Source organism: Chrysochloris asiatica, unplaced genomic scaffold (genome assembly GCF_000296735.1).
Source record: "Chrysochloris asiatica unplaced genomic scaffold, ChrAsi1.0 scaffold00010, whole genome shotgun sequence".
NCBI lineage: Eukaryota > Metazoa > Chordata > Mammalia > Afrosoricida > Chrysochloridae > Chrysochloris > Chrysochloris asiatica.
This window is the reverse complement of record NW_006408528.1, coordinates 33,365,041-33,378,505: the sequence shown is the minus strand read 5'-3', so window position 1 is coordinate 33,378,505 and position 13,465 is coordinate 33,365,041. Positions and strand designations below refer to the sequence as shown.

The window sequence follows — 13,465 nt, the reverse complement described above, 5'->3', positions numbered from 1 at the left end:
TGAAAGTCAAAATATATATTAAAAAAAAATAAAGACAGTTGGGATATGTGTATAAGATGTTTTTAGGGAGAGCCTGATTATATTTACTCTTTTATGTTTTTGCTTCTATTCCCTCTGTTTGCTTTTTTAAAATTTTATTTGGGGATGTACACAAAAAACACTCAGGAATATATAATCATTTAAACAACCAAAGGGCACATTCTGCAAGCCTGCCTCCTGGCTGCCAGCACACAGCCTCAAAGTAGAATGTTAATATTTGAATATCTTTCCTGTCAATACACGGTATCAGACCACTTTAAGTCAGGTCCCCCTCTTCTTATTTCCACGTTACTGTTAAGAATGTTTTCAATGTATTTTTAACCTTAAAAGTTAAGATTTGTAGTTTTATACAGTTAGTGTTTTTTTATGCTTACTCCATGTTTATCAACGTCTTTACTCACAGTCCTTTCCTCTCAACCCTGCCTTTTCTTCTCAGGTAAAGTCTGTCCTTCCTTTACTGCAGGGACTGGTGGTGGTAAATGCTCTCAGTTTGTTTATTTCACTTCTCTTCTTGAAAGATAGTTTTCTGGGTACTGAAGTCTGTGGTGACAGCTATTTTTCTCAGGAGATATGTCCCCATTCTTTTTGGCCTTTGAAGCTGTAAGGAAGGTGGCTATTGATCGCATTGTTATTACTTGTAAATGAGCTGTCTTTCTTCTCTGGCTGTTTTTGGGATCATTTATTTGTCTTTGGTGTTTTGCAGTTTTAGTATAGCATGTCTATATTGTTCCTTATATTAAGTGCCATCAAGTCAGTCCTGACCTATAGCGACCCTGCATAGGGTTTCCAAGGAACAGCTGGTAGGACTCTCTTAATTTATTAATTGTCCGTGTAGAATTTATAATAAAGATTATTATAGGTTCTATTATTATTTGCCAGTTGTAGGGTATGCATTGTTTAAACCAGCAATTTATTGTATTGTTGTTGTTGTTGAGTGCCATCTTGAGTTGGTTCTGACTTATAGTGACCCTGTGTAGGGTTGCCAAGGAGTGGCTGGTGGGTTCCAGTTGCTGACCTTGTGATTAGCAGTCCAGTGCTTATTCTGCAATACCACACCAGGGCTCCAAGATTTATTATACACATACACACACATATGTATTTGTTTTTCAGAGCCTCTGGTAAAACATTCTTATTTTCAGCACACCGCTTATTACAGGGATATACGAAACAAAATGAGTAGATGAAAAAGAAAAAGAAAGAACAAGGAGAGTGACATTAGTACAAAATTTTCAGTCACCGAGCGCAGATATGTGCACAAAGTCGTCTCTAGTAGATCTTGTGAAAAGAAACACTTGAACAGGTATCCAATTTTCAGTGTTCTTGTGAAAAATGCTGGAGTTTCTCCTAAGCAGTGAGAAATGGTGGAGTTTCTCCTAAGCAGTGAGAAATGGTGGAGTTTCTCCTAATCAACCACCAGGAAGAATTCTATCATGTGGAATTGCCTAAAAAGGGCAAGGTGTTTTTGTAAATGTCTACAACGGCCTTAGAGTAAACCCTCTTTAGAGTTACCAACTATTTCCAATGGGTCCCTTTTCTGAAGGCTGAAAACTTCTTGCCAAAGAGTATTTTGCTTAGCATAGTTCCAAGGAAGTGTCAACATGATGTGGTGCAGGCTTACCAGTCTGGCTCACTCCCGGAGCAAATTACAGCATTCTTGGAGCAACCTTCTTCAAGTCTTTTTGACTTGGCCCATATAAAAAAATCTGTATATTATATCCCAGGATATACAAATACCTCCACACATAGTCAAAACAAAAGTTTCACAACGTAGACCATATAACTTTCTATAAAATAGAAAGTTTCCATTCTGTTTTATTCCATTCCATTCCATTTAATAAAAATAATTATAATAATATTAATGCAAAACTGCATGAGACCCACGGATAGGTCTTAGGGAAAGTCTCCATGAGGACCACCTTCTCTCAGTCAAGGCTTTGGATTGCTGTGGGGTTGGATTGTTCTTCCTGGTGAGTATGGCTCCTGGGAGGCAGAATCAATTGCCTTAGTTGACAGGCAGGATGCTGGGAGGCAGGGCTGGCATTTTCCTGTGAAAGCTGAAGTGCTTTCCAATGAGTGTGACTGAATTGAGAGCCACCCCCTCTCCCTGTAGCTGAGTTAGAGCAATGCCAAGGGGCTAAGTTTGTATGAGTATTCATAGGTTCAAAGCCTCTATCATATCCACATAAGTGTTTCAAGGAATCTTTAATCGTGGTCATATTTCAGATGTCTGAATGGTCCCTGAGTCACCAGCATCTGGCCCTTGAGTTTCTGATTGTAAAGTTTTAAAAAACATTAGCCACCTTACATGGATCCAAATGGCATAACTTGTGAAGCTAATGAAAAATTATGGCAAAGCACTTCTCACATAGCGTGAACTAATCAGTGAGCCCAGAAAAAGCTGATGTTGATGAAGTACCATTAAGTTATGGCATGAAATGCCACCTGCGGGTAAATCTGGATCTAATTTGCCTTTGCAAGTAGTTTTCTATTTATTTGGATGTGAAATGAATCCCAAGGATGGTAGATGATAAAGATGCTGCCCCTTCAAAAGGGATTTGAAGTGTATTTGTCTCCTTTGAAGCATGTACTCCATCCCTCTCTTATATTTAAGCTCAGCATTGTAACCAGAGGGAGAAAATGTCCCTGCCACCTTACTCCCCTGTACCCGCAGCATTCTAGTTGAGGGCCACGGTGCCAGCCAGCGTGAAGAAGGGAAACTCACAATGAAGTTGGAAGTGAACTTTTTCTAGGCTGCTTCTTCCTGCCCTTCTTGGCTCTCTTCCTCTTATCCCCCACCTCACTCCCCTTTCCAGTGGACTGTGAAAAATCCCTAGTTAGAGTGACTCCTTTCCTGGCTAGAGATGGCTTAGGAGATCACATGTCCCCTGCATAGACTATTTCACTGTAATGGAGTACTACTCTGCTAAGCTAACATTCCCCCACCCCCACCCCCCACCACCATGAGGAAGCAATAGCCAAATCACAGCATGGGAAAGTCTGCAGGGGTTTTCACTTGTTCCAGGAAAACAAACAAAAAAATTGTGTTGGGGAGGAGGCAGGAGAAATTGGTATAAAATTAAAAAGACAAGAGACATATTCATCAAAGTCAGTATGTGAATCTTGTTTGAATCTTGGTTTGAGTTGAATAAAAGCTGGGCATGTACTAGGTTATGATATGATAGGCAGAAATAATTTCTAATTTAGCTAGGATGGAGTTTTAAAAGTCATTTTTCTGTAAGACATATATAGTGAAGTGTTTATGAGGGAGATAACATGAACTCTGGTATTTGCTTTAAAATACTCCAGAAAAAAGTCTCTTGGAGTAAATAAATAATTGAAGCAAGAAGAGCAAAATATTGACCCTTGTTACTGTAGGTGAAGGGACATGGGCATAAACTGTCTTCTCTACTTTGTTCGTGTTGGGAAATGTCCATAATCAAAACGTAACAGACAAAACAAGTCTTTCCCCCTTTATGTCTTACTTGACATATGTGCGCGCTTAGTGAATCCCTCTACTCAGGCAATAGGATTTAGCGTCCATTCATTCATTTAACAAACATTTATTGAGACTGTCCAACGTATTAAGAATATAAAAGTAGACAGGTGGGGAACTCAGACAAATATCCCTATATTGGTGGAGTTTATATTTGGAGGAATTAGAGGAAGCACAGACTTGCAAGGTAAAATTTAAAGTACAGTAAATGTTAAAGACAAAACAACAACAACAACAAACAGAAGAAGGTAACTGGGAGTATTAGGGGTTATACTAGCTTTCTAGTTCTGCATAACAAATTACCCTTATGGGTAATATCTCCCCCACTCCCCATACACACAGCCTCTGGCAACCACTGTTCTCTTGTATTGTTCTTTTAGCTATATGTATGTGGAGTCCTGATATGGTGCTATAGGGTGCACTGGACTGCTAACTGAAAGATTGGTAGTTCAAACCCCTCACTTGCTACTTGGAAACCTTATACAGGGTCGCTATGATTTGGAACCAACTTGGCGGTCCTTAACAACAACAACCAAAGGAATACTGGCAGTGCAAAGGTTATGTCCTCGTCTACTGACCAAAAAGTTGGCTGTTTGAACCCAGCAGCGACTCTGTGGAAGGAATGACCTGGTGATCAGCTGCCATACAGATTATAACCTGGGAAACACTGTGAGGTAGTTGTTCTTTGCCCTATGGGTCGCCATGACTCAGAAACGACCTGATGGCACAAAACAGCAACAGTTGTATCTTTAGAATGTCATGTAACTGTGAATCAACCACAGTTACTACGCATGTGGCAATGCCACTCAGAACTCCATTCAGTTATGTTGTTGGTAAGTGCTGTTGGATCAATTCCAACTCATGGGGACCCTGTATTGAGTTTCTGAGGAGCAGTTGGTGGGTTTGAACTGCTGACCTGTGGCTTGCAGTCCAGTGCTGATTCTACAGCACCATACCAGGAGTCCCAGTCCAAATATGGAAGTATTTTAAAGTAGAATGTTGTGCAAATGGAATGATATTGAGTCTAGATTCTTCCACTTGTCATAATGCATTTGAGATTCACTTGTATTTTATTGCTGAGTTGGACTCCTGGTGTGGTGCTGTAGGATAAGCATTGGACTGCAAACCACAAGGTTGGCAGTTCAATTCTACCAGCTGCTCCTATACAGGGTCACTATGAATCAGAATCGACTCTATGGCACTTAACAACAATAACGTATCTGAATGGAGTCCTAGGTGGTGTTGTCAAACAAGTAACTCCAACCATCCTACACGATTCTGTATCCCTACTGTGGCACTGACCACATTCAGTCTTTTACGAGTTACCTAGGTTACCTAAGTAGATTATAGGTGTCTTGAGAACAAGACTATGTTCTATTTATCTGTAATGTTTTGTATTTGAGGGCAGGGAAAAAGGTATTGCTACTAGAGTACTAGTTCATACATGCATAGGTTTATTCCAAACAAAACACATTTAAACATGTTTCTGCCATCAGCAGCTGTCTACAGAAAACTTCTGTCAGTAATACATTTGTCTTAATCTCATTGTTGTTGTTAATTGCTGTCAAGTTGGTTCTGACTCTTAGCGACCCTGATTAAGGTTTCCAAGGAGCAGTGTTGGATTTGAACCACTGACCTTGTGGTTAGCAGGCCAATGCTTATCCTACAGTGTCACACCAGAACTCACTTAATCTCATTTGTTGATGTAATTGTTAAGGGTCATTGAGTTGATTCTGACCCATAGAGACCCTGTATGGAGTTTCTGAGAAGTGGCTTATGAGCTTGAATAGCTGACCTTGCAGTTCAAGCCAACCTCGCAGTCCAGTGCATTAACCCACAGCACTACACCAGAACTCCCGTCTTATTAGGGTGCCTTAATAAAAAGGTTTAGGTCTGAAACACATGTGCGTACTTATAATATCTTCCAAGGGGGATCTGCTGGCCCAGTTCAATTTATGACAGAGAGGTCAGCTCAGAAGATCACGACAACTATTTTCTGGAATTCCAAAGGGATAAGAAGGACACAGGGATGGTCATGGGAGCTTATTATGAAGACCTTTTTTTTTTTTTTAATGTTTTATTGTGAATTATGTGATAGTTTACATGGGAGAACATTAGTTTTACATTCATCCTATCCTGTATCGTTTCATTGCCATGGTTATAATTCCCTCTATGCATCATCAACCAACCAAAGGGTATATACCTTACAAGCCTGCCACCCCCCCACCCCCACCCCCAGTCGTCAGCACATAGCCTCTCTCCCTCTCTGTGTCTAAAGTCCCCAGCTGCTCTATCTCTCCATGTCATCGTCATCTTCTCTGCCTCCATCTCAGGCATCACTGCTTCACTTGGTAGGGTCCCGCTCTCCGCTTTTCTTCCTTGATGGTCCCAGGGACCTCCGCTCCTAGACTGCAAAGTTAATCACTCCCCTCCTTGCTACAAAACGTCTACCTTTACATTTCCAACCCTTATGAAGATGTTTTAAGGAAACTGAAAACTTCATTGGTGAAAAAATGCCAAGAAAGTTGTGCTAAGGAATTTTTTTCCCACCACAACAATGCACCCGCTCATTCTTCGAAGGTAGCAAGGGCTGTGATTTGAGGATTTGTTGGGAAACCTTACTTAACCCATCCAACCTACAGTCTTGGTCTTATCCCTTCAGATTTCATTTTCCCCCCTAACTCAAAGGACATCTCAGATGAACATGATTTGACTCCCCTGAGGATACCGAAACTGCTGTTTTGATGTGGTGTAAATTGAATAGCTCAAAATTCTTTGGGGGAAGGCTTAGAGAGATGGAATCAGCATCTTCAGAGATGTATAGACTCAGATGGAGAATATGCTGAGAAACAATTGCTTCACATTTTGATATTTTTATTTAATAAAGATTTCTACGATTTTTGTAGCAATACTTTTTGACTTATATATGTATAGTTGGTACTCAATAACTATTTTAAAAATTCTACTGAACTAAATTAAGAACAACAACAACAATGGGGTTAGTGTGTTTTCAGTTGTACGTGTGTTAGTGCATTCTGTGAGGTGCAAGTATGACTATATAATTGTCTATATTTAGAGATTATGTATGGTTTAAGGAGATATGTACAGGTATCAAGTTGACAACGGTGCACTGTGAGAATTAAGGTTTTGTGTTAACTTGGTATGCCAGGATTCTCAGTGGTTTATGAGTTAAAATGTAGTTATCACCAACATGATGAGATCTAATGTAATACAATCAACCCCGTGAAACGATCTGATGTGATCAGCCCTGAGCTGATGAAATTATTGTAATTTCCTCACTTCTAGGATATTAATGAAGGAGCTCTGGTAGTGTAGTGGTTATGAGTTGGGCTGCTGACCTCAAGGTCAGCAGTTCGAAACTACCAGTTATTCCATGGGAGGAAGATGAGGCTTCTGCTCCTGTAAAGATTTACAGCCTTGGAAACCCTATATAGGGACACGATGAGTTAGAACTGACTGGTTAGCACACGACCACAACCACCATGGACTGTCAGAAGAGTAAACAAATCTGTGTCAAAGAAGTACAGTCAGAATGCTCCTTAGAAGTCATAATGATGAGAGCTCATCTCTCATACTTTGGACATACTATTAGAAGGGACCAGTCCCTGAAGCAAGGGCATCATGCTTGATAAAGTGGAGGGTCAGGGAAAAACAGGGAGACCCCCAACAAGATGGATTGGCACTGTGGCAGCAGCAATGGGTTCAAGTCTAACAACAGTTAGGAGGATGGTGCAGGATTGGACGGTTGAGCACAGGGTTTTGCATAAGGTTGCTAGGAATTGGAATTGACATGACAGCACCTAACGATAACAGCCTCCTAAACTGTGTGAGAATCAATTTCTGTTTGTTAAAACCATCACTTGAGATATTTCTGTTATAACAACACTAGATAACTAAGACAGTGACCCCACAGGATGGAGTAGGACGGTTCTCTGGGTAGGGTTTCCGAGGCTGTAGTTCTGGTGTAGCACTGTGGGATAAAGCATTGGACCACAGAGGTAGGTTTGAACTACAAGATCGGCAGTTCAAACTCACCAGTCGCTCCTTGGAAACCCTATTATAGGGTCACATTGAGTTGAAACTGACTCAATGGCACTTAACAGCAACAAATCTTTTACATAAGTCGACTGCCTCGTCTTTCTCCTTTGGAGCAGCTGGTAGGTTCAACCTGCTGACCTTTAAGCAGGGTCTTTGAAAGTGGTAGATAGAAACAGAGAAGAGGCAGACCAGACTTCAATGTGTAAAAGTGGAAGTGGAATTTCTGGAAAAGGATTCCTTTTAGGCAGTCCCTCTTTACCCCAGGGATATGTGTTTTTCACTGTGAAGCCAGCTGACTTGAAACAAAATCACAGAGGAAGTTTAATTCCTTTCACAAGAACATCCATACCTTGTTAGGGTTTTAGAACATAGTCAATACATTGACCTACTCTACTAGAAAGAGGGTCAAAGGCGAGTTTGTTCTAGAAACTATGAGCAGAACTTCACAGATTCCCAGGCTCCTCCAAGTGAAATCTGTCTCCAAAAGGTAGTTTCTTTAGAAGAAAAGATCCCATCAAACTCCTGGAGCCCTTAAACATGACAAGGGTCTTATTGTGGTTGCCAGTTGCCCTTCCCCAGGATGGTGGGAAAGACATGCTTTTATGAAATCCCTGATCACTAAATTGCCTGGTTGATACGGTACCAAATGCCCAGCAAGAGTTTGGTTTAATTCTAGAGGTTGCTGTATCATTTATACACAAATGTTTACCAATAAAGCTATTATTACCACCAATAATCATAATCTCTAGACACTGAATTGATGCCCTAGCTGATTAAGACACAAGGCAGAACTTATCATTAGACACAGTATCCTGGCCGTTTTAAATGTGAAAACACTCTTATGATTTTACAAGCATATGTCTGGCACTATGGTTGGCTGAAAAAGAAACCTCTGTTAGATTCCTTCAGTAATTGGGTTATTTGATTTCTGTGAGGTTGATCTGAAAAACGGTAGTATGAAGAAGGTAAGGGCAGATCCAACTTTGGAGAGCCCTAAAGCTACTCATGTTTTGGGGAAACTCACTAGGAAGGAGAATGGAAAGTTTTGAACAGTTGAGAACCAGGTTTTTGGCTGAGTGCCGCATGCTTAGAATAAACATTTGAAGCACATATGTACTTCAATAGCCACATGTATCTATCTCCGGGGACTCTGTCATGCACTGCTTGGAAGGTGAATTAGACCCTGCTGAAAGCAAAAGGGTCTCTGCTGAAAGCCTGGCTATGTTCCAAGATGGAGGCTGCAGATCGGTGGGCTCTGGGCCAGATTTGGCTCTTAGAAGGCTTGATGTGGTAGTACCACCCTCCCCTCCACCCCCAACAGTGTTTCTTAAAAAGGAAAATTACTTACCAAAGTTTTAAAACCATAAAATTTCAAATAAAGAGCTTTTATTTTTGTCCCCCCCCCCCCAGCTTTATTTTGTGAAACTAGAATTCCTGTCCACACTGGATTTAACAAATGTTTGGAGGAGAGCTGTGTTTGTCCATTGGCCCCAGTCCCCACTTGGTTCCTTGCTGTTTTTCGTATTTTTCTGACTGTGGAGACCTATGAAATCATGATAAGGCTCTTGTCCAGGTCAGGTGCCTAGTCCTGCCCTGCCTCTGGCTGGACTAACCCCTTCGGTCTGCCTGTCTGTCTCTATTTTAAAAAAAATTTTTTTTTTAATGTCCTAACAACTTAATTTTTTCTTTTAAAATGGTATTTAGTTGTATATTATTGATATTTACACCCATATTGTTAATTATATTATTTGAGTAGGTCTTTTGCTTTCTCAGCCTGCAGTGGGCCCTCCTCAGGTTTTTCATCAAAGAACTACATAGATTTGTTGTAAATATCAGAACATTTGTGCTTGATTTCATACTCCCTGTCATCTTTTTCTCTTTTATAAAAGTGATAGATGCTACATTTGATTTTTTTTATTATTTCACTGAAGTAAAAGATTGGTAGTTTGGGCATTTCAGTGTTTGGTTGCTAACTGAAAGGTGATAGTTTGATTTCACCCATGGGTACTTTGGGAGAAAGGGCTGGCGATCTTTTGAAAAATCAGCCATTGAGAACCTCATGGAGCACTGTTCTAGTCTGACACACATGAGGTTGCAGTTGATTAGAGTCAACTTGGTGACAACTGGTTTATTGCCATCAATTGGAAGAACCATGACAGGACTAGGGTTGTGAAGTGTTTCTTTGGATTATAAACTCTGGGATTTCCATGGCAGGGTTGTCATCACCCTATTACCATGTGTAACTCTCCTAAGTGCCAGTTAGCACATCCCAAAATGTGTACTTATCCATTTATTTTGTACCTATAAACTGGCCAACCAGGGTGAGCCTCAGCTTTAGCGGTTCCTTTGCTGAAACGGAGTAACTCATGCAGCATGCACAAGTTATTTGCCTATTCCTATCTGGGGTTCGAGGCCCGTGGGTGCTTTCTGACCCTAGGAGTCCTGATGTGGTCCTGTAGGACATGACTGGACTACAAAGTTGGTTTGATCTGCAAGGTTGGTGGTTCAAATTTACCAGTCACTCCTCAGGAACCCTATAAAGGCTCACTGTGAGTTGGACCTGACTCGATGGCACTTAACAACAATATATACTGTTGCTAACTAAAGGTTGCCTTCTGCATAAACTCTTTAGAATTTTGCATGAAAAAAAAAAAAAGTAAGGATTCAAAGGAAACTATGTGGTGGAATTTATTATTGACTGTTACCTTAAATTCTTTCTTAAATAAAAGATAGTAACAATCAAACTAGCAAGCAACAGATAGATGCTGCTCGTTCTTAAGTTATGTAGTAAACAGACAGTAAATCCTAAGGAGTCTGTCTATGAGAAAAGTCAGTGGACTTTGGCCGGAAAAGTCAACAATGTTTCACATACGATGCCACTTCATTTAGATTCAAGTTCCAAAGAAGGCTTGTCTGTAGTTAAACTTATACTTTAAAATTCTGTGAGAACTGCTGTTTTTAAAGATTAAATGAATCCCCAGTAATGATCAACTTGAAATTAACACACAGCCTAGATAGTTGGAAAAAGAAAAGATTTTTGGATATATATTTTATTTGACAGTGTTTTAGAATATCATACAGTAAACAAGATTTCTGTAAAAGTTAATTTATCCATAGTGGTGCGTTTCATAAAAATAGTTGCTCACTTACAGTCTTTCTGTGACTATTAATACATGGAATTATATTTATAGAGATACAGCTGTACAGGGTAAATTCACAGCTAACACTACACAGAAATATTATCTGGAATGGGATTTAGATGATGTGCTATCTTCACAGGTTATGGATTACAGCCGCATAAAGCCATGACAGTCATGTGTTGCTTAACATCCATAATATGTTCTGTGAAGTAGGACTCTATGTGACTGGGATGTTGTGCAAATACCATATTATATACAGGCGGTCCCCAGATTACAAAGAAATTCCATTTCTGGTCTGTCTTTAAATTGAATTTGTATTTAAATTTGAATAATTAGATATGGTTGGTTCTTATCTAACTTCACTTAGTCAAATGTCTGTCTTAGTACATAGTATGTAGTGTACCTTTCTATGCGTAAAAAATTAAAGAAATACTTCCAGATACACGAAAACATCTTTAACGTAATGTTACAATAATAATAATATTTTGTGTGCTGAAAAATAGCGCCTGCTTGTTCCTGTGAACCATTGTATGTTCCGTGGGTGTTTCATATAATAGGCTTTACAGCGTTGGGAGTTGGGGCCATGGGACAGTATGGAGCAGGACAGGACACTGCCTGAAGGGATGTTACGCGGCGCATGACTGTTCTGCACAAGTAATAGCTGTGAACTGTGCAAATTAGAGTTTATGCAAGCGTAATCTCAAAAAAATGTTTTTTTTCCTTTTGTAATACATGGAAAATAAAGGTCAGAGGATACAGTACCGGGACGCGTAGCTACACTACAGAAGCATTGTCCAAACCAGATTCAATAAATTAATGGCAAACTATACTGGATTTCTAGTTCAGGGGAGAAAGACTAATTGAGATTAAACCAAAAATATTATAAACTGCTACATGTGTTGTGCTTTTGTTTATGATGAATGAGTTTCATTTTTGGAAATTGGTTTTACAAGCTGCAAGACCCTTCACTTGAAGCTTTCTAGCATATTCTCATCTTGTCAAACAACTAAACGACTCCTGCGCCTGATGGAAACTAGTACAGAATGCTGTAATTATAGAGAGAGGTAAAGAGTCAGTTGAGGATTTAGGTGTGACCTTACTTGATGGACTTGATCTCCTTTGACTTCAAGTGCAGGGAGGTGAGACTTATTTGCATTCAAGCTCCTGTGAGGGGTAGACTATGGAAGGATGTTATTGAAATTCTGAAATGAAGCCTCATTCATCCAGGGCAGATTAATGAAAAATTCCCTTCAGAAACATTGTGCCTTTTAATATGTGTAGCTACAAAGAAGTACCAATGGATAATTAATTGAGGGTAACATTTAAAAAGAAATACTAAAGTAGCAGGGAAGAAAGTTGGGCCTTACAATTTTACTTGGGGATCAACCACTGATCCATGAAGAGAAACAGAAAATATCTAGAGGTCGCTAAGAAATTAAAAAAAAAAAAAATTGGCAAAGAGTACAAGACAAAAGCCAACCACATGGAAACAGAAGGAAAAAGAATAAGGAAAGAGAGATAAGGAATGCTAATAAGACATGTTCTTTTATGAAAATAAATTGGTTATCAATTTTTAATATTAGGGAGTCATAATAATCTGAGAAATATAGGAGATATACTTTGCCTCTGCTCTGTCAAAATGAATATGAATAAGAAAACAGATTTAAAAAGACAATAAAAGAAGTGAAACATAACATTGCTGACAAAGAAGCTATTTCTCTCTAGTAGTCTTTGAAATAGGAAAGCCTTTTCATAAAGGAATTGCAACGTGGCCAATGTTGATTTAACAATTGTGGTCCTTCAATTATAAAATTGCTCCTTTTAGTTGAAAACCAATTAAGATCTATGAGCTAAATTGCAAAATTCTGACTTACAGCAAACTGTTCCCTCGGATACAGTTTAAAAAAACCTTTCTTTTCCTATCACTGAAAATGTACAGAAATATGACTTGATCACAGAAATGGCAGTAAAAATGGCATCGCACCAATGAATTCACTAGACTTCTAACTCCTGCAGTATGCAGGAACGGTACTAAATACCAGTGATGGATGCCAAGGTGAGCCATGGAAACATGTCATGGGAGAACAGTTCTGAATGTTTCAAAGAAACCCTTTAACCCCTGTCTAGATATGTCAAGAACAATTTATTTACAATGCTTTAGACCAATTAAAAGATATAATCTTGTCTCAGTTTCAGCTTGCTCCGTGCAGTTTGATTTTTAAGGCGATATTTCCAGTTTGTGATTGCTCTTAACTTGTTCAGTTTCTTGATATAAAGTTTGGATAACATCCAAATCCTTCATGCAGTGGGGGGATTTTTTTTTTTTTTTCTTTTTTCGTTTTTTACTAAAGCTACACTGCACTGTCTCTCTGATGTTCTTCACGTTATTTTGGTTCTTCCATAGCTGCCAAAGCCCCCCAAATGGAACTGGGGGCTTTAGGATCAGTTTAGGTCTGTGCGTGGATGCTGTGCAACCCATGCTCATTGGACACGTGGGACTTCAGGTCGATGCTCCAGGCCTTGGTGTCTCGTGGATCTATGCGTGTGACAGTGAAAATAAATTAAAACGCCATGAGACGGAACCTAAGATGAGCGGCCTGCGTCGAGGCTGGTCGGCGCGGGCCGCGCGGCTCATCTGCTGGCGGCCGAGGCGCCGGGTTTGAGGGCGCCAGGCAGCTTGTCGGAGCCCGGCACTTTCCAAGGCCCGGGCGCAACGGCGGCCTTGCGCGCAGTG

General features: G+C 39.9%; 1 protein-coding gene across 1 annotated transcript in view; it reads right to left on the bottom strand.

Annotated features, from left to right (window-relative positions):
- Nucleotides 1-13,362: 13,362 nt before the first annotated feature.
- MAGI2 (membrane associated guanylate kinase, WW and PDZ domain containing 2) overlaps nucleotides 13,363-13,465 on the bottom strand; it is a 1,931,490-nt gene continuing 1,931,387 nt past the window's right edge. Inside the window, exon 23 of the mRNA XM_006834399.1 lies at nucleotides 13,363-13,465. Coding sequence (XP_006834462.1) covers nucleotides 13,363-13,465 — 103 coding nt within the window.